Source organism: Trachypithecus francoisi, unplaced genomic scaffold (assembly GCF_009764315.1).
Source record: "Trachypithecus francoisi isolate TF-2019V2 unplaced genomic scaffold, Tfra_2.0 Lachesis_group16, whole genome shotgun sequence".
NCBI classification, from domain to species: domain Eukaryota; kingdom Metazoa; phylum Chordata; class Mammalia; order Primates; family Cercopithecidae; genus Trachypithecus; species Trachypithecus francoisi.
The window spans coordinates 78801115-78827074 of NW_022681461.1; the positions used below are offsets into that span (position 1 = coordinate 78801115).

General features: G+C 38.3%; 1 protein-coding gene across 2 annotated transcripts in view; it reads right to left on the bottom strand.

The window, feature by feature from the left end:
* Nucleotides 1-4475: 4475 nt before the first annotated feature.
* The window catches only part of RAD23B (RAD23 homolog B, nucleotide excision repair protein), a 49458-nt gene continuing 27973 nt past the window's right edge, over nt 4476-25960 (bottom strand). For both annotated transcript variants that reach the window (XM_033237889.1, XM_033237888.1), the window contains 6 exons: nt 25334-25389; nt 17987-18114; nt 15090-15225; nt 13204-13331; nt 11918-12088; nt 4476-7149 (listed from right to left, as the gene is read on the bottom strand). In XM_033237889.1, the coding sequence (XP_033093780.1) occupies nt 7036-7149; nt 11918-12088; nt 13204-13331; nt 15090-15225; nt 17987-18114; nt 25334-25389 (733 nt within the window). In that variant the 3' untranslated portion in view covers nt 4476-7035. The remainder of the gene's footprint in view (nt 7150-11917; nt 12089-13203; nt 13332-15089; nt 15226-17986; nt 18115-25333; nt 25390-25960) is intronic.

The following is a 25960-nucleotide window of genomic DNA, read 5'->3' on the forward strand; positions in this document are numbered from 1 at the left end:
CTCCTAGGCTCAAGTGATCCTCCCACCTCAGCCCCCCAAGTAGTTGGGACCACAGGCATGCGCCACCATGCCTGGCTAATTTTTGTATTTTTCGTAGAGACAGGGTTTCACCATGTTGCCCAGGCTAGCCTTGAACTCCTGGACTCCAGCGATCCGCCCACCTTGGTTTCCCAAAGTGCTGGGATTACAGGCATCAGCCACCATGCCCAGCCTGAACCTTATGGCATTGGATCAGAATTAATGGTACCAGAGTGAACTCCCTTTTCAGAACCTATGTATCAAATGTAAATATAAGTATGTATTTACTGTGTGTCCACTTAGACGGCTTGGGAGCAGTGAGACTCTTTAATAGCAGTGAGCATGCCTAGAACAAGGGTTTGTTTTCTAAATACAATCTACATTAAGGGGAGCTAGAGCTCTTTGATAAATGGCTGATTCCAGCACTAGGGCACAGGAAGTACAAGAGCCTGGAACACATTACTGTGCCAGAAAGTAGGGAAGTACTCAGAGGGTAATGGCATGTTGAAACACTGAAGCCAGCTTTAAGAAAACACACAATCAGCCAGGCGCAGTGGCTCATGCCTGTAATCCCAGCACTTTGTGAGGCTGAGGCAGGCGGACCATTTGAGCTCAGGAGTTCAAGACCAGCCTGGCCAATATGGTGAAACCGTGTCTCTGCTAAAAAAAAAAAAAAAAAAAAAAAAAGAAAACACACAATCACAGAACCCGGGACAATTCCAACATCAAAGTAATGACAGTAAGGGATTATCCACCATCGAATAAAATAGGAATCAAAGTCCATACAGGTACAAATAATAAATGAGGGGAAAGAGAGTAAGAATACAGGACAATGTTAACTAATAAATGTACAAGGAATTTGAAAATCACCACTTGGAAACCATTACAGTAATAATTCAGGCAAGAAACAACAATACTAAAACGAATGCGCCATATTTTGATGAGAAATAGGATATTTACAAAGGCTCAAAACATCTCCCTATAAAATATTTATCCAATACAAAGGGACAAAGAGTAACTTTCCAGGGAAGACTGGCAGTCGCCATCTGCCTCAGGGTCCAAGTGACCACCACCCATGATGGGACAAATTGACACCCTGTGTCACCTTATGGGGTGCAGCGAGGGGGGCACAACAGCACTTCTGTTTCCTCCAAACACACATACCAAGGGTAGGAATGAGGAAACACCAAACATACATTGGGGGACATTTTATAAGACAACTGTCTTACAGTCTTCAAAAAATGTTAAGATCATAAAGATCAAGGAGGGAGAGGGACTGAGAAAGTGCACTGGAGATTCATTAAATGCAGCGTGTTAACCTGGATCGGGCCCTTTTGCTTGGAGGACAATGTTGGTTCAAGCTAACATTTTATAAGGTTCTCTAAGGTGGTGGTGGGGTATGTGGGAGCTCTTGTGCTGTTCCTGCAACTTTTCTGCAAGTGTGAAACTGTGTATGAAAAAACTGCCAATGCTCTTTGCAAAAATGCAAATATGGTATAAAAATTATAAAACCATCTTGAATTACAACAGTTAAAGATATGACTGAAAATATTTTACAATTAAGAAGTAACGAATTGGTTAAAAAAGTGTAACTTTGCAATTTCCTTAGAACCGAAGACAGTATAAAAATTATAGTCAAAATGCTGTTAAGCAGAAGCAGGCCTGACAGCTCCCTATGCAAAAAATAACAACAACAAAAAAGACGCCTACAATGAACTAAAATGTTAAGCTGCAAAAATCACTCCAGGGTCCATAAAATCATTCAGTACACAAAAAACCAAACCCCCAAGCTATTCCAAGACATAGTCCCACCACCAAATATTCTCGACAAATTTTCAGTGAATTTTGAAGCAATATATTGTGCTCAAATCTGCTATTGTGTGTAAACAAAACCCGATATGGCTTGCATGATTGTGCAGCCAAACAAAAGCAGTGTTGAAACAATTTTGAAACAGTTTTGAAACTTACAGAGGGGGAAGCTGTCAACATCCAAATCCAGTTATCCGTATCAAACATCCCAGGAGCCTCAGGTGGCAACCCAACTGGCAGTTCCAGTCCTGGTCAGCACACTAGGGCCATTTACAGCTGAGAAGCCTGTGATGGTTTTGTGTCAACCTGACTGGGTGAAGGGATGCCCAGAGAGCTGGCAAAACGGTATTTCTGGTGTGTAGGTGAGGGTGTTTCCAGAGGAGTTTAGTATTTCAATCAATAGACCAGAGTACATCTACTGGATGATGCCCACCTTCACCAATGCAGGTGGGTGTCATCCATTCTGTTGAAGGCCCAAACAAAAATGCAGAGGAAGGGCCAATTTGCTCGAGTTGAACATCCCCTTTCTCCTGTTCTGGGTACCATGGGCCTTACACCAGTGCACCCGACCCCTCCCTCGGCCTTCTCAGGCCTTTGATCTTGGACTGAACTACGCCAGTTCCTTTCCTGGTTCTCCAGCTTGCAGACAGCATACTGTAGGACTGCTAGGTCTCCATAATCAGATGAATCTATTTCCATAATAAATCTCCTTTCCTGTTTTTTTTCTGGAGAACCCTGACTTATGCAAAGCTCATTTAGAAAGCTAGTTAGACGTGTAGGACAGAGCTTTCTGATATTTTCAACATGGCAAACACGATACTTGTATAACACACTGGGAAAACAGATGAGGTTGCCTGGGGTTAGAGCCCAGGTTCCCCAGCTGCCTTGAAGACGACCTCATGGGCTGAGGAAAATCACCATCTCTAAACATCTACACCTACTGCAAGCCGAGTTAGGAAGCTCTGGAATAGGAAGATGAGGAGTGCATACATCAAAGGCAACAAGAATGGAAAAAAGTATGACTAAGGCATGAGGCAGAAGTCTGGGATACTATTTTCTAATTTGTACTCGTGGAAGACAAGTTAGGTTAGATCTGTAAAGGATCCATTACTATTAAAATGGCCATTGTTACAGTACATCAAGCTCAACGGCAGAGGCCATGTTGGTATCTGCAGCACCATACCACACAGGAAGCAAACTTGTCATCCGTTTCTTTGGTCCTCCCAGCCTCCTCTCCAAAGTGAAAACCCTACATGAGGGACCACTGCTTTCTAAATCTAACTTCACCACAGTGAAGGCTCTTTACAACCAACTTGCAACTGTTCTTGCCGTTTCCCAAATGTTACTGACAGTGCAGCATCTTTTTCCTAGCAAATCCAAGCCTTCACTCAGCCTCATCACTCCCCTTTCCATCCTCCCATCCACAAAGTACACAGTTCTGGAAGCTACCCACCCACCCACCACAACAGGTCCAATTACTGTAACTTCTCCCTCCAGGGTTCCACCACTCTCTTCTTTCAGCTGCAGTTAAGACGCTTCCTCCTGTTGCCCCAACTCCAATCCCAGGCCATAAGAATTTCCAGATGCTTTCATCTGGCTTTTCTTTTCTGGTTGACTTGTCACACTATGCCAGGTGCTTTTGACAATGTCATGATGGACTTCATTATCCTACTGTAAAAATAAGAAACAGTGTAGCAACATCCAAGAGTCACTTAGATACTACTAGGCCAGTACATCAGGCTCACAACGTTCCTTTGTGAGTGGACGATGGGGGTTATACCATTCCTCTGTAAAGATCTGTGACGGTCACATGGAAGCTGAACTACAGCTGAGACCTGAAGTCAAGATCCAGGAATGTCAAGAGAGGAATAAAAAGTATCACATAACTTAGGTCTACGTAGACTAGTCGGTTTTGAACAGGGACACCAAACTTTTGCTGTAAAGGGCCAGTGATTATTTAGGCTTTGCAGGCCACAGAGTCTGCTGCAGCTATCCAACAGCAAACCTCTGTAGCACAGAAGTAGCTATAGACAATATGTAAACAAATGAGCATGGCTGTGTTTCAATAAAACTTTTAAGGACACTGAAATGTAAATTGAAATGCTGACGTGATAAAAGACATATACAATTGAAACCATTTAAAAATGTAAAGATCACTCTTAGTTCATGACCACACAACAGGTATAAAAGCCAGATTTGGCTCACGAAGCTGTAGTTTGCCAGCCCTTGGCTTAGGAGGAAAAATGGGGAAAGTGGACGGGGGAGGCCAACTGAACTTTATGGCTGGAGAATCCACCAGAACTGACTGGGTCAGGAACACTCATTGCCTGCAACTGCTTACTTTCAGCAGAACATTTTGTAGCAGCCTTTGGCTGGCTGCTTCAGACAAGAAGTATGGAACAGTGGAAATTTTATGCATTCCCTAAAAGACCTCACTAACCTTAACATCCCAGCAAATATCCCATCTCTGTGTTGACTGAGAAAAGCACCAGGAGACCCAATAAAGTCAATCTAGTGCCTGGGCCTCCTATGTGATACACTCACCAATTACTGAAGTAAAAAGAAGTATCAGTGACAGAAGCATTGTCAACTTTCAATCTGATTCTATGTGACAGAATCATTTAAAAAATGAGAAGTGCAATGTTGGATGTATTGAAAATATTTTATAATCAATTCTCTAGAATCCTAGCCATCCAGTACAGGAAAAAATTATATTGGAACACTTCAGTATTTTTAAACAATGAAAAAAAAATTTGACTAGAGGATGGCATAAGAAATTTACATATACAAACTTAGGCTTCCTCACATTTCCCACAGAGCAACTAAACAAGAAAAAGATTTCAAGAAAATGACAATACACCTCAAATGCGAAATTCCAAAGTCAAAGAGCTACTTACATTAAGAGATTTACCAGAACAGTTTGTAAATTAAACAATAACAGCAAAAGGCACAAAAAGCCTATTTCCTTTATGGTATCTTGGCTGATTCTTTAAGCAGATAAACAAGGTACTGTAAGGAACGATCAAAACTTGGCCTGAGCTGTCTTCCGATAATTATTAATCTTAGTATATCCAGATTTGTTGTCCAAGAACAAAAGCTCCATGCCACCTTCTGCTGTCACTTTCCAAGGAAGAGGCTGCTGTTTTTTTTTTTTTCTGTTTCCAGTTTTCACTATGCTCTGAGCAGATAGAGAATGTCATAAAATAAATGAGAGTATTCCATTATCCGACTAGAAATGCCACCTCTTTTCCCAATTCATTGCTCTGACTTGAATGATGAACGTATATACGAACTCTCATTTTATTCTCCTGAGAAATTATGCATGATCCATTATAAAACATACAGGTAATACAAAGTCCAAAAAGCCTGTCATGTTTATGGCAGTGGTGTGATCTCAGCTCACCGCAACCTTCACTTCCTGGGTTCAAGCAATTCTCATGCCTCAGCCTCCCAAGTAGCTGGGACCACAGGCATGCGCCACCATGCCTGGCTAATTTTTGTATTTTTAGTATAGATGGGGTTTTCGCCATGATGGTCAGGCTGGTCTCGAACTCCTGGCCTCAAGTGATCTGCCCGCCTCGGCCTCCCAAAGTGCTGGGATTACAGACGTTAGCCACCATACCCAGCCAATTTCATTTATTTTCATAAGAAATAGGTTATGAGTACGTGATGTACATGCTTGAAAGTCATCACCATACTGTGCTAAAGATATTGAGAAATTATGCAGAGAGAAATCTGTGCAAATTCATCATCTTAGTATCAGATGGTTAACAAAAAAAAGGAAACAAAAAACAAAAACAACCCAAATTATTTCTTTAAATACTCTTATTTATACTCAGGAAAACAGATTTGAAAAACTGAACAAGTACACATCTGCCCCGTTTATGATCAAATAACAATGCCAATGAAGGAGATTCCAAAGGAAAAACTGAGATGAAAAAATCCAAATAAAAGCCAACACTGCTATTAAGATTTTTCTTTTAATATGCCATGAGATATCTTGATTGTATATTTTCCAAAGTACTTTCCAGCCACATCTCCCAACCCTTCCAAAAGATTTTGCCAGTCTTTCCAATGCAATAAAAGATGCTGGATTATAGTTTTCTCTACCATCTCTTTTTGAAAGCAATATTATACTAATGACTTTAATGGTAATACACTCTTATCTAATAAAGAAACACATTTACAAATATCAGAAACCCAGTTTTGAAACATTTGCATTAATTTTGAACTGAATCAGCATTTTGTGGGTTTTTAAAAAGGCAGCAGTTTGACTCACGACTTGCTGATAAACACATTTCTGCTGAGGGAAGGGGAAAAGACAGGGAGAGTGAATGCTGCATTTCTCCATTGGCCCCGAAAGTGCTAATTTCACAAAGGGATACATCAAAAGCAAACATGCAATGGTTGTTTTAAAACTTTTACTGCAATATAACAATGAAGTAAACAGTAATTAGACACCTACCAATTTTTCCCCAAAACAAACAAACAAAAAAATGTAAACAGGAAAATAACTCTGCCTATACTTGTACAGCTTCTCAAATCATGTTAGAAGGGTCTCACATTCAATGATCAAGAAATTTTAAAATAGCAGTAATTATTTTCATTTTAAGAAAAGGTTCCCTTTCTCCCCCCCACCCCAAGTATTTAACATGAAAGAATGGGCTTCCTTACACATTAATTTTATACTTATTTTTGAAGCAGCAACAATTAACCTTTGATAATTTGGCATTTCTGTTTACAGTCGCTACAAAAATTCTTTAATTTCACAAAGCCATTATCCAGTGTTGCCATGAAACAGAGACTGTAAATTCTAGGTAGCTAAGATTCTTTCTGAAACCAATGTTAAGTCAAAGAAATATAAAGCAGGGCATTACACTAAGTTTCTGGATCTAGTACACTAAAAAGAGTGAAACCTAAGAAAAGTTATCTATCTACTGTTTTACAGAAGAAATAAAGACCTGCAAAAGCTGATTTTTTGGTTGTATATATTTTACACACTGTGTGGAGTTGCGGCATCTGCTAATTGAAGCAGACATGCACTGTATTTATCCCTGCCCTATATCCTAGATCCCTCCCTCCCCACCCCCAACAATCTACTACCTTATACCAAGTATTGTGGATATGAGCCCAAGTCATCCCAGACAATCCAGTGAACAAGTTAGTGTAATGCACTGGTGTGAAGTGTGAGATATAAAAAAGTCCCTTTCAATCTTCATCAAAGTTCTGCTGTAGAAGAAAATTGGCAGCCAAATTCTCATTCTTCTCACAAGCAAAATATGCTTGTATCACAAGTCCTTCAGGAAATCCTAATGCCTTTAACTGGAAGAAAAAGGAAAAAAATATAAATCCAACACACCAATTATGGCACATTTAATTTTACTTACATATTACAGATTCCAGCATAGCACTAAAGACAGATCATTACTCAAAAACATACTGCAACCCAAAAAAGCTCTTGAGAATTTTACATGAATTCATCTCTATCTGAATATGGATTTACTGCCCAACCCAAGGGATTAGATGGAATCTAGACCCTTTCCTTTACTAATCACCTAAAAAAGTCTTTGTTTTCTAGTTAAAGCTTAAGAGATATTATGCGAATACTCTGGCCTAATTAAACATTAGTTGCTAATTGTTATGGTTTAAAAATAAATGACTCTACAGAAATGTGTAAATCAAATGGTTTTTAGTATATTAAGAGTGAAGATAAGGATGAGAGTACCTGGAGTATAGTTTAACCACCTCATCTAATTATTTGTAAATTAAAAGCAAATGTTTTATTAATTAATGCCAACTCATGTCTTTCATTTGGATCAAACATCACTCTCAATCTCCTTGCTTTATTCAACACTCCATACTAGAAAACCAGGTGACCAATTAGTAGTAATAACACATGGTACATTCTGAAGTAAAGACAGTGTTCTATTTTTATCTGCTTAACAGTCACAGCATTTTAAATGGTAATACTAGCGACTTAATTTCATTTTCCTAGTCTATTAAAAATCACTTGTAACAATACTCACTGCTTTTAAAAGCCTTTAAAAACTCAGCCAAATGTCACCCTCCTCAATTGTCTCAATCACCTTGAGTGAGATCACGTGTCCCAAACCCCCAGACGGTGAACTGGCACCACTCATTGGCCTGCTAGGAACTGGGCCGCCCAAGAGGAGGTGAGCAGTGGGTGAGCAAGTGTGAAGTTTCATTACAGCCGCTCCCCATCACTTGAATTACCACCTGAGCTCCATCTCCTTTTGTATCAGCGGCGGCATTAGATTCTCATAGGAGCATGAACTATGCATGTGAGGGATCTAGGTTCTGTGCTCCATATGATAGCCTAACAAATGCCTGATGATGTGAGGTGAACAGTTTCAGCCCAAAACCACCACCCCGCCCCACTTCCTAACCTAACTAATGCCTGATAATCGGAGGCGGAACAGTTTCATCCCAAAACCACTGCGCCCACTCCACCTCTGTTGGTAGAAAAAAAGGTCTTCTACAAAACTAGTCCCTGGTGCCAAAAAGGTTGAGGACTGCTGTTAAGATTATATTCGGGGCCGGGCGCGGTGGCTCAAGCCTGTAATCCCAGCACTTTGGGAGGCCGAGACGGGCGGATCACGAGGTCAGGAGATCGAGACCATCCTGGCTAACATGATGAAACCCAATCTCTACTAAAAAATACAAAAAACTAGCCGGGCGACGTGGCGGGCGCCTGTAGTCCCAGCTGCTTGGGAGGCTGAGGCAGGAGAATGGCGTAAACCCAGGAGGCGGAGCTTGCAGTGAGCTGAGACCCGGCCACTGCACTCCAGCCTGGGCGGCAGAGCGAGACTCCGTCTCAGAAAAAAAAAAAAAAAGATTATATTCGGAAATGACCCTTAAAATTTGGGCAAAAATCCCAATTCATCGCAAATAACTACTGATCTATGAAAGGAGAAGAAATTTAAAAATCCATTTGTTATCTGGGTTTTATCCAGATCAATGCTAGGATAGGTGATGTAAAGGGTACAATCCAACTGCCTGCTTCTCCAAAACACACAATTTAAAGATTCAAAGACACAATGATCAAAAAAGGTATATACCGTGCAAATGGTAACCAAAAAAGAGCTCGAATGGCTATATCAGATGAAACAGATTTAAGATAAAAATTGTTACTATAAACAAAAGACATTTTATGATAAAAAAGGATCAGGAAGACACAACAATTATAAACATATAGAACAGAGCCACGAAATACATAAAATAAAAACTGAGAATTAAAGGTAGAAATTGGTAATTAACAATAATAGAGAAATCTATAGCCCCACCTTCAATAATAGATAAAACAGCTAAGGAAGAAGACTTGACTACAAACTAGATCTATCAGGTATTTATAGGCCACAGTAAGAACTACATTATATTCTTCTTCAGTATACATAGAACATTCTTCAGAAATACCATGTTAAGCCACAAAACGAACCTCAATAAGTTGAAAAGTATTGAAAGTATGTTCTCTGATTATAATGGAATGAATTCAGAAAAGGAGAAAATGTGGGAAATTCATAAACTTGTAGAAATTAACACAATCCTAAATAACGAATGAATTAAATTAGAAACCAAAAGGGAAACTGAAAAACATTTTGAGATTAAAGAAAGCAAAAACACAACATACTAAAACCTATGGAATGCTGCTATAGCATAAACACAGAAGGAATATTATAGCTATAAACATCTATGCTAACAAAGATAGATAATAATCTAATCTTAAACTAAAACTAAACAAAGAAGATCTAAACTAAACCTAATCTAAAAAAGGAAGAACAAACTTAAAGCAAGCAAGAAGGAAATAAACATTAGAGAGACTTAAAAAAAAAAAAAACTAGAAAAACAATAGGGAGAATCAACAAAACCCCAAGTTATTTTTGTCATTAAAAAAAAAATCAACAAAATTAAAACCTTTAGCTAAACTGAAGGGAAAAAACAAAAATCTTAGGACTCAAATTACTAAAATCAGGAATAAATGCAGGAACATTACTACTTTAACAAAAGAAGAAATAAAATGATTATAAGGAAATATGTACAACTGCATGCCAACAAATTAGACTACTCAGATAAAATACACAAATTTCAAGTCAAAAACCATCAAAACTGACTCTAAAAGAAATAGAAAAGTAGAATAGACAACTAACAAGAGACTGAATCAGTAATCACTAAATTTCCCAAAAAGAAAAGCCCAGGCCCAGACTACTGGTGAATTCTATCAACTGTTCAAAGAATTAACACCAATTCTTAATAAATACTTCCAGAAAACAGAAGAGGAGAAAGTAATTCCCAACTCACTCTAAGAGGCCAGTATTACCCAGACACCAAATTCAAAGACATCACAAAAAAACTACAGACCAATATGACTTATGAACAGATGCAAAAATCCTCAACAAAATACAAACAGGCTAAATCCAGCAACGTATAAAAAGGATCATACGCTGTGACCAGTAAAATTTATCTCAGAAATGCAAGGTTGGTTCAACATACAAAAATCAATCAATGTAATAAAAGCATACTAAAGGACAAAAATCACGATTATCTTAATAAAAAAAGAAAAAAACATTTGACAAAATCCAACACCTTTTTCTGATGAACAAACTAGGAACAGAAGGGAATTTCTTCAATCTGATAAAGGGCATCCACAAAAAACCCACAGATAACATCATACTTAGTGATGAAAGACTGAATGCATCCAGAAACAAGGATGTTGTTGGTTCTTGCTAGTCTAATAATATACTGACATGACCTTGTATATGGAAAATCCTAATGAACCCATGCACAAACTACTTAATGAATAAATAAGAGTTCAAGAAGGTTTTAAGATAAAAGATCAATATACACAAATTGTATTTTTATATAGTTAGCAATGAACAATCTGAAAATGAAATTAAGAGAAAAATCCATTTATAACAGCATCAAGAAGAATAAAAATACCTAGGAATAATTTTTTAAAAAGTAGTGCACAACTTCTACACTGAAAACTACAGAACACTACTGAAAGAAATTATAGAAAAACCTTATTATTAATATGGCAATACTCCACAAATTTCATCTATAGAATAAAGCAATCCCTATCAAGATCCCAACCAGCATTTTTTTTTTTTTTTGCAGGAATCAGACAAGCTGATGCTAAAATTTGTGCAAGAATGCAAAAGATCCAGAACAGCCAAAACAATCTTGAGAAACAATAATAAAATGGGAACTATTAACACTTCCCAATTTCAAAACTTACTTAGAAAGCCACACTAATATGCACTTTATCTGATTTCCACATCAAAACCCTTTGTAAGATAAGACAGGGCAAGTATTATGATTACTACGATTCCCTGTTTATAGTAAAAATGAGGGAGAAAAAGAATAACTAATCACGATATAAAAACTAGGTTACTGGAATCAGGATAGCAGAGTTCTGATGTTTAATATAAATAAAAAATAAATACAAGTAAAAACTCGAAAAAATCTAGAATTGGGTATATACTTCTAAGACTTTTTCTTCTTGAATTTTAACACAGCAATAAAATTATACCTTTACTGCTTGTCCTTTGGCTTCACAGAAGACAAGATGGGGGAACAGGGTTAAGAGGAGACTATCTTTACCGCAATCCATTGGGCAATGCTCTATTTTGGCTCTGTCCATCAGAACTATCTCCAGTAAACGAAAATGTTCTACATTGGTTCTATCCAATAGTAGCCACTAACCCCATGTGACTTCTGAGCACTTGAAATGGGGCTAGTGTGACTAAGGAATTTTTTTTTCTTTTTTTTGAGACAGTCTCACTCTGTTGCCCAGGCTGGAGTGCAGTGACGCAATCTTGGCTCACTGCAACCTCTGCCTCCCAGGTTCAAGCAATTCTCCTGCCTCAGCCTCCCAAGTAGCTGAGATTACAGGTGCGTGCCACCACTCCCAGCTAATTTTTGTATTTTTAGTAGAGATGGGGTTTTACCATGTTGGCCAGGCTGGTTTTGAACTCCTGATCTCAGGTGATCCACCCACCTTGGCCTCCCAAAGTGCTAGGATTACAGGCGTGAGCCCAGCCAAGAACTAACTTTTTTAAAGTTTTAAACTCACCCTTTCTATAGCTTCCTTTTCCTGAGGCGTTACTTGAATGTAGTTCATATGACCACTTCCAGCTTCTGCAATTCCTCCACTGCCACCTCCACCTCCTCCTCCTTGACCACCAGCTTCTTGAACTGGTTCATTTAACATCTGAATAAAATGCTCCTGGTGTTGGCTAATTTGCTGTGGTGATGTGAATGACAGAGAAAAATAATACATTGATATTAAGCATCTACAGGAACAGAGGAATTCTAAATATCACTAAGAGAAAAGGCTACGCTTTTGCAAACGTAGTATTTTAGTGATTCCGGATTATTCAGTCTTTGGAAGGATGTGATTTCTTGTACATTAGTAAAGAAATGCAGTACTTTTGGGCATAGTAAACAGTGAAGAAATTCAAATTCTTAAGTGCTCTGAGCCTCCTGTGCTAAAAAACAAACAAGCAAACTACTGTGGCACTGTAAGAACAGAACTTATTCTGTATACCTGCATATATTTTTACCTTCCACACTAGTGGGCACTAAAATGCTGTATAAAATTCAAAATACTTGGTGATCTGAGCATTAAAGAAGCCCCACACCTATTTTTTTCTAAGAGTAAGTTGTTCCTATTGCTTAGAAGTTCCTAAGAAAAAGGAACTGAGTAATAAGCTTGTGAAAAGTGATTTAAAGTTAGGCAGTTTCTTTGTTAAACAGCTTCCCAAATTCTTTTTTTTTTTTTTTTTTTTGAGATGGAGTCTCGCTGTGTCGCCCAGGCTGGAGTGCAGTGGCCGGATCTCTGCTCACTGCAAGCTCCGCCCCCCGGGTTTACGCCGTTCTCCTGTCTCAGCCTCCCAAGTAGCTGGGAGTACAGGCACCCGCCACCTCGCCCGGCTAGTTTTTTGTATTTTTTAGTAGAGGCGGGGTTTCACCGTATTAGCCAGGATGGTCTCGATCTCCTGACCTCGTGATCCGCCCGTCTCGGCCTCCCAAAGTGCTGGGATTACAGGCTTGAGCCACCGCGCCTGGACCCAAATTCTTTAATATATTAATGTCTACTGGGACTCTCCAAGAAGGAAATATAAAATGTTTCCAAACTTATTATTATTTGGTCAACTTAATTTAACCCAACGTCTATATCCCAACTGTTTTTTTAGTACACTTATCCAGATTACAACATTCTACTAAGTGTAGCTTGGAAGGATACATTCACCATTCTCAAATACAGAGCTGAATTTGAGGCGGGGAAGGACCGTTCATGGACTTTTTCAAAATGTGATACACTCTAACCCACTTGTGAAACTGACACTGATTAGTCACCTGAAGTAATTGAGGATTCTCTCGACCTATCTGCTGTAGTAATGCTGGAAGCAGGGAAGGATTCTGTTGAATAATTTGTCTCATCTGTTGAAACTGAGGCTGATTCCGTAAAAATTCAAGGGGATGTCCTAAAATACACATAAACGTTTTTAAACAAAAGCAGTAAATACATATACAAAGAGTGGTTCAACAATACATTTAGACAGCAAACATATCAAGTAAAAAATGATTTCTCAGATGTAATAAATGAAGTAAATAATGATTAAATCTTCCAACCGTATCAACTTGCAAGTTTTATACAGCAAAAATTACTCCTATTAGCAAATGCAGGGAGTACAGAACACTGACTGTAACATGAACCAAACTTGTCTATAATTGCCCTTGGCACTCAATGTTATAAAATAATCCTAGAAACTTGTCCGCTACGCGTGTTCTATCAAAATAAAAAGTACTAAAAATTGTTCCTGTTGCTTAAAAGTTCCTAAGAAAAATATACACCATAATTAACAAAAACAAAAACTCACTACTTTATAAACAATGAAAATCCCTAGAAGAACACAATCTGAGCTTGAATTCCTAGGAAATGCTAAACCAAAGTAGAGAAAGATATTTAAAGTCTGAGATCAGGCTTGCAAATCAGGAGAAATTTTAATACAAACTTACATTAAGGAAGACTTCTGGTTATTACCATTAAATTTCAAACATTTGTGAACTACAAAAACTTCAGATAAATAAGCTGTATGGCAATCTAGTACTAATATACCTAAACTCTTCAGTCTAAAATCCATTCACAATAATAAATGTTCATAATGCCAAATAAAATATAAAATACAGAACTTGTGGCTTTTTCAGGGTGCTGGTGCTTCTCTGGTTATGCTATAGGAAACCAAAAATCGTACATAAAGGAATTATGTTTTTGAGATTACTAATGAAGAAAAGAGAATTTTTAGATGTATGTTGTAATTTCCTATTCAGGAAGACAATCATTCAAACTGAAATGACCATAGCACATGGGTTTTTTATTCTTCCATATATAATACTAGCTTTATAGGTGAAGGCAATGAGACTTAGAGACTATGTTACCTAATAAGTGCTGAAAGGAACAGAACCCCAAATCCAAAGCAGAGCTGTGGCCATCTCTTTCCACTCCCATGCTGAATCACAACAAAAGGCCTGTCCTCTGGAGACTGTACACAAAGCACTGAGTGACCTCTGTCAACCAGAGGTGACTATCATAATCAGAGCTAGGAAATGCATAGAAGAGTGGCCCTTTCAAGATCAACAGTTTATATTACTTTATTAATACACAGAAGAACGAACGAAGGAGAACACTGTGTAATTCCTAAGCCGACCGCAGGTTCCAGGCTCTGCTCTGTAGTCAGACCTATAGCAATGTGTGGGTATGGTCAGTACCCCAGTAAGGAGACTTCAATTCAAGCTCTGCTTTCTCCTCTAGATACAAGGTTTGAAACCTCTCAGGGTCTCATTTCCTTGGTTGTATAACTACTGAAATCCTGCTGGCTTTGAAATTACATACACTTTGTAACATTTATGGAGAGAGTTAAGAGACAAAGTGAGCAAACCATACTGAACAGCATCAGAAAGTAACACTAAATACAAACTGGAAAGCATCTTTTCCTTAAAACAAAACAGAATATGCCCTCTGACAAAACTGCAACACTGATGTTTAATATCAGCAAGGATACCTTTTACATCCACTTGGGAGATTTTCTTTTGGGCCGTTCTCAAACATTAGTGAAGAGAGAACTTAATGAATCATTCAACTGCTCTGGGAATGAACCTCATTTCTGAAGTATTTCAGATTAAATCATTTTACACTAAAAATTCAGGGCCATTCCTTCTCCATCCAAAAGATTCCACTTTACCTCCAGAACTTGTTGTTGTCGTCGTTGCTGTCGTAGTTGCTGCAGCTGCAGCCACTGCTGAAGACTGAGGAGCCCCAGTACTAGCTGCTTGAGGGGGGTCAACCACAGCCTGACTTTCTCTATCTCCAGGGATTCCCTATAACAGAATTTTCAAGCTTTAAGATATCCCTTCAGGCAAAATTAAATATTATACAGAGTAAAAGATTCATAGTCTATTTAACATCTTGTCTGATTTTCAAAAGCATCAAACAGATGTCTGCTTCAATTAAAAGTAAAGGATTATTAAGCTGCATGGATTAAAATTAGATTAGAAATGACCTGGGTGCATTATAGAAAAACCCACATTGCTGTAATAATGCAAAGCAGCACTGTCCAGCAGAACTTTCCATGATGATGGAAATTTTCCCTGTGTTGTCCAATAAGACACCTACCAGGCACACGTAATTGGCATCAAATGTGAAAAATATTGATACATGTACCTTCTTAAAACTGAACATAACCAAAGGTTTTTGTGCTACCTATTACTTCAGTTGACTTTTTAACTTCTTAGAAATCTTCATCAGCTGTTACTCAGTGACAAAAAGGATTGAATTTGCAATCCTAGCTTAAGATAATCCAAAAAGAGTTTTTGATGCACATTTCACAGTTCTGAAATGACTCCTGGGGGAAAAAATATCTAACGGATACAGACCAGGTACACAGCGGTCAGGCAGGAGGATCTCCTCTACTGATCCATGGTACTGAGTAAGTGTCACTCAGAAAGTATCTCATAAATTTGACATACTTTTGAGTAAAGCATTTCTTTGAGAAAGTGTCAAAGTATTTCATAAATATGAGCTACTCAAGTATCTCCAAAAATTTAATTTTTCAAAATGCACAAAATCGATCTAAAATAAACTGAAACCATTTAGTTTTTAGGTGATGCCTTTTGTAAGCTTATAGTATTTATCTTTTAAAGTTATTAAGAGCTTAAAACTGCATGTACTAAAATCTTTTGGGACACCTATTTTGATGCACATGATTGATAAGACTTGTCATTTAAAAAGTCTTTATTAAGTTCTATACAGATTTTGAAAAGAAGAGAATAAAGAACCAAGTATTACAATTGAATAAGATGATAAATGCTTCCATTTCCTAATAAGCCAGAAGCCAAAAGCAACAACATATAAAGGATGAAGGTCAACACAGCAGGAAAATGGCTGCATGCATTAGATGTCACTCCAGGCATTAAAATCAATGTTTTTGAATGAGTTCATCATTTCAAACCCTTAACTTAGATGGGCAGCTATTTAAGTGCTAACAAACTATATTTAGGATCCAAAGGGTCCATCAAATTCTGTTTCATTAAACTAAAAAGTTAATCTTCATTGCTACAGATTGACCTCTATTCTCACACATGTTACATAGCCTCTTGTTAGATAAGTGCTCAACATTTCTTCTTTCCATCCATTCACCTTATCTGTTAACTAGTAACAGTTAAAGGCAATTTTTCCCCTCCAGTCTATGAAACAAACAGCAAACATACAAAAAACATTTTAGTTATAAATTGTTTGATGAACTCATGACTCATCTATTTATTTGCATTTGATGCTATACAGCAGTTTTAGCATTTAGCAACTTTGGTAACAATGATTCTTTTTTTTTATACCTCAAAACTCCACATTCATTAGATCAAAATAACTGATACTGTTGAACTTATGCAGAATTCTAAATCAGGTGTAAACGAAAGCCTCTCCATAAAAGCTAATACTTTCATACAATCTGTTTAGGGTATGCACCCCTCACCAAACAAATTCACAACAATTATTAATTCCAGAATTCCAAACAAACTGGATAAACTGCCAGCATTTAAAGACACTACTCAAGAAGACAATGAAAAATTGAATTTAAAAAGATAAAATAATATGCTAAGAAAAGGTTTTGTGAACTTCACATCCAAATGCATGGGCAAATAAATGGTGGAGGCAGAGTACAGTTATGAGGCTTACAACTGACTCTTCTGAAACTAGCCAGCTACCTGAAAGGAAATTTTAACAGAAGTACAACTTAGACACAAAGGACAAGCTAGACATAAAGGAATGGGTTAAACTGTGGATTAATTGCCAAGAGTTAACTCTAAGATACTAAAAGAGCAACTCTAAGATGGTATTTAGGGCAATTCAGGCTTCGATAATACTCCAAAACACCAGACAATTATAGAATAGAAGACTTTTTAAAAGTTAATTCAATTACTTTAGCCTGTGTCACATCTGTAAAACTAGCAGACTTTCATCTTAATACCAAGAGTTTCAGTCAATGTCCACAACAATCTATTTCTCAAAAATTCCCATTACCAGTAAAAAAAGAAAACCTTATTCAAAAAATCCCTCAACTCCTACTGACTATAAAAACAAATTCAAATGCTAATGGAACCAAGTAAATAACATCATTCGTTAAATGCGTGATGTTACATTGGTAACAGTGAATCAGAGGATAATGAATTAGATTCTATGATCTAAAATATTTTCCTAAATCCTTTGCAAAAATCTGGGATCCAAAGTTGTCCAGATAAACCACAAATCTGTACTTATATGTGAAATTTCCCAGATTTTAAAAAGCTGGCAACTTATTACAGATATATACATAGTATAAGCAAAAGAATTTGGCCCAGACTCTCAAGCTTAAAATTTTTGTTCTTAATAATTCATGCACAGTGGCACCTAAAAAGCTACTACAATGCTGGACCACTATATTAAAAAAGATTACACTTTATTAACACAAAATACAAACATACTAGAAAAAAAGCACTGTATATCATCTAGCATATATCATACAGGTGAACTGGTCCTTTAAAATCTGTTTCTTTGAGATTTTGATCTTAAACAACTAGAATGGAGTAAGTAAAACATGTTTCTCACCATTAAAAGATACTCCACTGCTCTGTCAGGGTTGTTGAAACTGGCTCTCAGGGCTGCAATTACTTGCTCTCGTTCATAGCCCATTGACATGATCTCAGTTACCATATTCTCGTAAGACTGACCCGTCACTAAAAAGGGAGGGTGGAGGGGAAAGAAAAGGAACATTTAATAAATAAGAATTCTCTATACATTTCTTGATTTATGTATACATTTCAGGCACAACTGTGCTAGGAATAATACAAAGATGCGTAACAGTATAAATTACAACATATATGTAGTAGGTAATGGTCACCCAAAGATGCCCTCCGGTTTGAATCCTGGAACCTATAAATAGGCTACATGGCAAAGGGAAATTGAGGTTATAGATAAAATTAAGGTTGCTAATCAGCTAACTTTAAGATAGAGACCTGATGCTGGATTATCTAAATGGGTCCAGCATAATGACATGAATCCTTAAGAATAGTAGGAGGAGGCAGATGAGAGGGTCAGAGAAACAGGTGTGAGGAGGAGGAGACAAAACCAGGATAAGAGATGTTATGCTGTTGCCTTTGAAGATGGAGAAAGGGGCTACCAGCCAAGGTATGTGAACAGTCTCTAGAAACTGGACAGGATCAGGAAAAAAATTCTTCCCTGGAGTCTCCAAAAAGGAACTCCAGCTCCCTAATTTTAGTACAGTGAGCCCTGTGTTTCACTTCTAACCTACAGTACTAGAAGATAGTTAATCTGTGTTATTCTACACCATTAAGTTTGTGTTAACTTACTACAGTAGCAACAGGAAATTCATATAATACGTTTCAGAGTATAATAGAAAAATGAGGTACAAAGGTAAGGGAGAATCAGGAGGTCAAAGAAGGCAACTGATAAGAAGAGACACCGAATTCTGAAAACATGCTGGGGAAGGGATGGCATTTCAAACCATCAACTCTGATGCAACAAGTTCAGTTTCCCTTTGATACCTTATATAACTAAAACAGTGGGGAAAGAGAGGTTAGGAGCTAGAAAGTTAAAATCTTGTACACTATACAAAGTTGGTAAAATGCCCTAAGCGCTAATATTCCAACAAGTCACTTCTAAAAGACTCCTATGCTCCCTCCTCTCAGCACAGACAACACTCTGAATAAATGAAAGTTATTTTCCTCATAAACTTACCTTATTTAAAACTATCGTCTCTTCCACTTGTGTTCTGGGGACCATTACCAAACTGGATTTGGTTATCCTCTCTTCTCCACCAACATCTTTCCTCCCGTGTAATTACCCTGGGTCAGTAGTTAACTATGTCCTATATTTCACCCTAAAACAAAAACACACCTCCCTCCTTTGACTTCATCCTAATTCCTCTTTGAGGAACCATCTGCTCTCTTCCCATCACAGCCACAGCTATTGAACATGTGTCCACTTTCTCATATTCCACTCGTTCCTCAACTAACTGCAATTCAGATTTCCCTCTCAAATGTGTCCCACTATTATCTGTTTGCTCTCTTTAAACGAATGACACCTCTATTCACCTAAGTGCTTGAACAGAAACCCTGGGGATTTCAGTTCCTTTTCCTCTTCCTTCCATACTTCATTTACCAGCATACCTGGTAGGTTAGATCTCTAAATTACACCCCAAACCCATCTCTTCATTCTCTACTGTCATCACTGAAGACAAGCCCACAACAGTCTCTACATGGGATTACACCATTTCCAACTCTTGTCTCCATATCTACAATCTATTCTTCAGCCAGTTGCAAAAGTCAACACACATACACACACACAAAACCCCTCATCTCATTTCTGGCTCCCAGCCCTCAACAATGCTCCACCCACCACACTTATCTTCCCGGTGTTACTTCAGCAGGCCACACCTTTTCCTGCCCCAGGGCCTTTACACAACACCAGCCATCTTTAGATGGCCAGTTCCTTCAACATGCTTCAGTTCTATATTTAAAAGGTATTGCCTAGCCATCCCAGGTAGCCTTCTGTTTTTTCTTTAGGGACGCCCTTTGTGTTCTAATAGTATCATTTATCTTTTTTTCTTTTAATGTTTCATTATTTTTTTCTGGCCCCAACTGAATGCAAGTTTGTGCAGAAAACCATGCCATTTTGCTTATTTCCCTGATAACACAGCTGACACCGAGTATCTGTTAAATAAATAAATTTTTTCTGCAGAATTTTCCAAATAAAGGTGTTTAATAGCTAAAACCCCCTAAATATCACAAAAAGATTAATCATTTGATATCTTGTTTAAAATAATGACTTTCCTTTTCCCATCCCATAAAACAATAATTTTTAATTATTTATTTTCTTATCTACTGATATAATTCGAGCACAAAGCAACTCAAGTAGCAATACACTTTCAGTAACCTAATTCCCAGATACAGAAATCAGTATCAATACAACTGAAATTAAGAGCTACAGAAAATCAGAACTGCGTTAACATAGTGTTTTTCTTTTAGTTCTCTCTACTTCATAAGAAAGGTTTAATTTCAACTCCTTTAAAAGATGAGGAGGTTACAGCTTGGAGAGATTAATAATTTGGTAAAGGCCAGGCGTGGTGGCTCACGCCTGTAACCCCAGCACTTGGGAGGCCGAGGCAGGTGGGTCACGGGATCAGGAGATCAAGACCATCCTGGTCAACATGGTGAAATCCCATCTCTACTAAAAATACAAAAAAAATTATCTGGGCATGGTGGCACGTGCCTGTAGTCCCACCCACTCAGGAGGCTGAGGCAGGAGAACTGCTTGAACCCCGGAGGCAGAGACTGCAGTGAGCCAAGATCATGCCACTGCACTTCAGCCTGGTGAAAGAGCAAGACTCTGTCTCCAATACAAAAAAAAAAAAAAAAATTGGTCAAAGTATTAAGTCATGGTGCAGAGATACAAACACAGGCTGATAGTGAAGAGTCTCCACACCTAATCATTACACTATGACTCCTAAAATCATGTTTCCTAGTTAAATTATAGAATCTCAAAAAATACCCATAAGCAATGTGATACTTTTTAGATCTTAAAAGTCCAAAGGCAAATGACTTGTAAAAAGAACTAGAGAGGTTGGCATGGTGGCTCACACCTGTAATCCCAGCACTTTGGGAGGCCGAGGTGGGCGAATCACCTAAGGTCAGGAGTTCAAGACCAGCCTGGCCAATGTGGTGAAACCCCGTATCTATTAAAAACACAAAAATTAGCTGGGCATGGTGGCAGGTGCCTGTAATCCCAGCTATTTGGAAGGCTGAGGCAGGAGAATTTCTTGAAACCAGGAGGCGGAGGTTGCAGTGAGCTGAGCCTGCGCCACTGCACTCCAGCCTGGGTGACAAAGACAGAGAGTGAGTCTCAAACAAACAAACAAACAAAACGAGAGAGACTGGACAAGAAAACAGAGTAATGAGGCCAAAGAGGTGGTGATGAAGAACCTTATGTCATTCAGAATAAGCTTTGATCATATTACCTCACTTCAAATATTATTACCAGGCTACTGTAATCAAAACAGCATGGTACTGGTATAAAAACAGACTCATCGATCAATGGAACAGAATAGAGAACCCAGAAATAAAGCCGCATACCCTACAACCAAACTGATCTTCAACAAAGTCAACAAAAACATGCACTGGGGAAAGGACACCCTATTCAACAAACGGTGCTGGGAAATTGGATAGCCATATTTAGAAGAATGAAACTAGACCCAGACATCTCATCAAACACAAAAGTTAACTCAAAACAGATTAAAGCCTAAATATTAAGACCTGAAACTACAAAAAACGGAGAAGAAAACCTAGAAAAACTTTTCTGGACACTGGCATAGGAAATCTAACAAAGTGCTATTATCTAGAACTTAAACATCAAGAAAAAACCAAATAACCCCATTAAAAAGTAGGCAAAAACCATGACTGGACATTTTTCAAAAGAAGACATACAAGTGGCCAACAAACATGAAAAAATGCTCAACATCACTAATCATCAGAGAAATGCAAATTAAAACCACAATGAGATGCCCCATCTCACACCAGATGCCAGGCAAGGATGCGAAGCAAATAGAATGCTTACATACTGCCGGCGGGAATGTCAATTAGTACATCCTTTATGGAAAACAGCACGGAAATTTCTCAAAGAACTTAAAAACAGAACTATCATTTAATCCAGAAATTCCACTACTATGTATATACCCAAAGGGAAATAAATCATTATATCAAAAAGATACCTGCACTTGTATGTTAACCATGGCATTATTCACAATAGTAAAGATATGGAATCATTAAATGGAGGATGAGATAAAGAAAATGGGGTGTGTGTATGTAAAAGTACTCACCCATCAAAAATAATAAAATGTCTTTTTTACAGCAACATGGATAGAACTATGGAGGCCACTATCCTAAATGAAATAACTCAGAAACAGTCAAATACCACATGTCCTCACAAGTTGGAGCTGAACCATAGGCACACATCATATAGAATGGAATAAGACGGCCGGGCGCGGTGGCTCAAGCCTGTAATCCCAGCACTTTGGGAGGCCGAGACGGGCGGATCACGAGGTCAGGAGATCGAGACCATCCTGGCTAATACGGTGAAACCCCGTCTCTACTAAAAATACAAAAACTAGCCGGGCGAGGTGGCGGGCGCCTGTAGTCCCAGCTACTCGGGAGGCTGAGGCAGGAGAATGGCGTAAACCCGGGAGGCGGAGCTTGCAGTGAGCTGAGATCCGGCCACTGCACTCCAGCCTGGGCGACAGAGCGAGACTCCGCCTCAAAAAAAAAAAAAGAATGGAATAAGACACACTGGAAACGACAAAAGGTGGGGAGTGGAGTGTGGGTTCAAAAATTTCCTGTTTGGTACAATAAATTTTCATTATTCAGGTGATGGCTACATTAAAAGCCCAAACTTCACCACCACATATTATGCATGTAAGAAATCTGCACTTGTACTCCCTAAATATATACAAATTTTAAATATTAAAAAGAATAAGCTTTGGACTTACTTTCTAGGTCATGAGGAACTATTAAAGGAATTAACAAAGACACCATCAGAGTTGCTTTTTAGAAAATACACTCTGGTAAGGAAGAGGCAGACCAGGTGGATAAGGATAATGCAAGAGTATAAGTGAAATAAGGACCTGAACTAAGGCAACTAAATGACAGTGAAAACAAGTATTCCAGAGACTTTAAGAAAGGGAGTCATTAGTAACTGTGGAATGAGGGGAGGAAGGGGAAGGGGGAAGGAGGAAGGAAGAAGAAAGAGAGGTCAGAGGGGAGAGGAGAGAAAGGAAAAGAAACAGATTCACTGGGCCAAAAGAGGCAGAGGGTGGATGAATGAATGATGCTACAAGTAAGAAGGGAACAAAAGGAAAGACTCAGACTGGGGAATAAAAAATGAGTTAGTTTGAAACCTAAAGTCATGGAAGTTCTAAGTTTTCTAGTTGACAATGTCAAGATAAGAGTTTGGGAGTTCAGAGGGAGATCTGTCCTGCAGCTATAATTTGGGGAATCTACATAGTATATGGATGGTATTGGTCATTCCCATAGTTTAAACTTTGAACTATGGCCTAGAATGGAACCATAGAAAACTCATACATTTAATGGTCAGGTAAAATAAAATGAATTAACTGGCCAGACGTTGTGGCTCACGCCTGTAATCCCAGCACTTCGGGAGGCCGAGGCGGGCAGATCACAAGGCCAGGAGATTGAGACCATCCTGACTAACACAGTGAAACCCCGTCGCTATTAAAAATACACAAAATTAGCCAGGCGTGGTGGCACGTGCCTATAATCCCAGCTACACAGGAGGCTGAGGCAGGAGAATTGCTTGAACCCGGGAGGTGGAGGTTGCAGTGAGCCAAGATCACGCCACTGCACTCCAATCTGGGCGAGAGAGCGAGACTACATCTCAAAAAAAAAAAGAAAAAAAAAAAAAAGAAAGAAAGAAAGAAAAGAGAAGAAAAGCAAAGCAAAGCTTGAGAAGGAAGAGCCTGAGGTATGGATCAGGAGGAGTGGTGTCACAGAAGCCAAAGAAGGAAAGTTTAAAGAAGCAAGGTTAATTTGTGCAGCAACAAGATAAATCAGAATAAAATAAAAAAGGAGGGAATCAACAGAGACTTGGGTAAATTAAAGATGAAAATGTAGAGGGATCCCGAGACCATAAAGTTGAGAATGGGAAGTAAGACATCGTCACAGAGGCTTGAGTATAGCAGCAGCAGCTACAGCATGGCCTCCCAGGCTCCCACTCAGGAGCATCAATGCATTACAGCTGCAGCAGCAGTGACCACAGCCAGAGCCTTCAGCACCATTTGCAGCAACAGCCAGCTGGCTCCAGCCCCAAGGCCACAGACAGTTTACTGATCTCTGGGCAATCCTATTCTCCAGCCCTTCCAATTCCTAACAGTTTCCTGAGATTAAGCCTTTCCCTGCTTGAAACAGAGTGGTTTCTGTTTTCCTGGCTGGAGACTAACTCATACTGTATTTGATAGCAGTGTGTTTTAGGACACTGTTCCTCAAAGATGAAAATCTGGGGTTGGCACACCCAGGCAATCTTAGATAATTTAAACTACTGTTTTGCTACTACATGTACATGCCATTTTCCATGGCAACGAGGACACCACGGAGTTCCAGCCCAACTAGGTCAGAGAACCAACTCAGATGCTAGGAGGTGGTACTGCTGCTGGAACTCTGCTGCTGTAGAAGCTAAGCAGGAATCCAGAGCCTGTACTGCACCAAAGCTGCTGTTTCTACCTATTCCTTGCTTTCTCCCTTCCTGCCATTTAAGAGCACCAAACAGTAGGAATGGAGTTGCCAGCCAATAAACTAGTAATTAGCAGGAACTATATCAGAGATGCTACAATGGGAGAAAAAAAAAAGGTGCTTCATTTTGACAGACTGGGGTGACGGCAGATGGAAAGGCATTATTCAGCAGGTAAAAGTTGGGATAAAAAAGCATTTTTGCTGCAAGCCAATGCAAGCAACATGATACAGATGGGAATGTACAGTGCCATCAAGTTGGAATTAAGTCTGAAGGTGTATATACATGAAGTGTGAGACAGATCTAGAAAAATGTCATATCCATTTCAAAGATCCTTTGTAATAAACCCATACACAGATCAACCATGTTAGGATCACATTTAAAATTTCCATCTGGAAAATGGAAATTTATTTGCTTTAACCAAGTATGCTCAACTCAGAGCAAGTTTTAAATAACTCAATACATAAATATTAATTTAAAAGTCTTTAGTAACACTTAATTGAATAATTACTTAATTCAATCATTTTACAGCTTGATTATAAATAACCATGCAAATTATTAACACTTTTATCATGATCTAGAAAAGTGAAGCCTCTTACCTATCTCTTCACAGGTTGTTTACAAGGAAAAGTAGACACTTACCAAGTGCACTCGTTGCATCTTCAAAAAGGTTTGACCGAGAAGAATCTCCCGATGTACTGTAAAAGGATTTTAGAACAATCGTATTTTAAAAAGTATATACAATTTAATTTACAATAGTTTAGTAACTATCCAATTTGTAAACAGATTCTTTGATTTTACTTAAATATAAACGTCTGACTACAGTATTTAAACTGTCTCTTCTAGATTAAATCCAAAAGCTTTATCTACAACATTTGTGGTTTGGGAAAAATTTTCAATCTTGGTACTCCTTCTGAGAATCCATCATTTTAAATGTCAAAATATATAAAATATCCTAACAGAAGCATCTGTCTATTGAATACAAAAAAGATAATGCACAATTATTTACCTGAAGTAATTTACATGAGAAGTTAAATAATTTATAAATCAAGTCACACTAGAAGAAATATCAAAAGCAGTATATAGTAAAATAGCACATAGAGAAACCAAATTAGGCTATAGTCTTTACATAATGAGATCTTACAGATAAGTTCTGAACGAGGACACTGAAAGAAGACATTCAAATAAAGATATATAGCATACGCAAAAAAGGTAGATATGGGTTAAATCCAAGTTTGAATGTAACGAAAATCAGTGTAAAAAGATTAA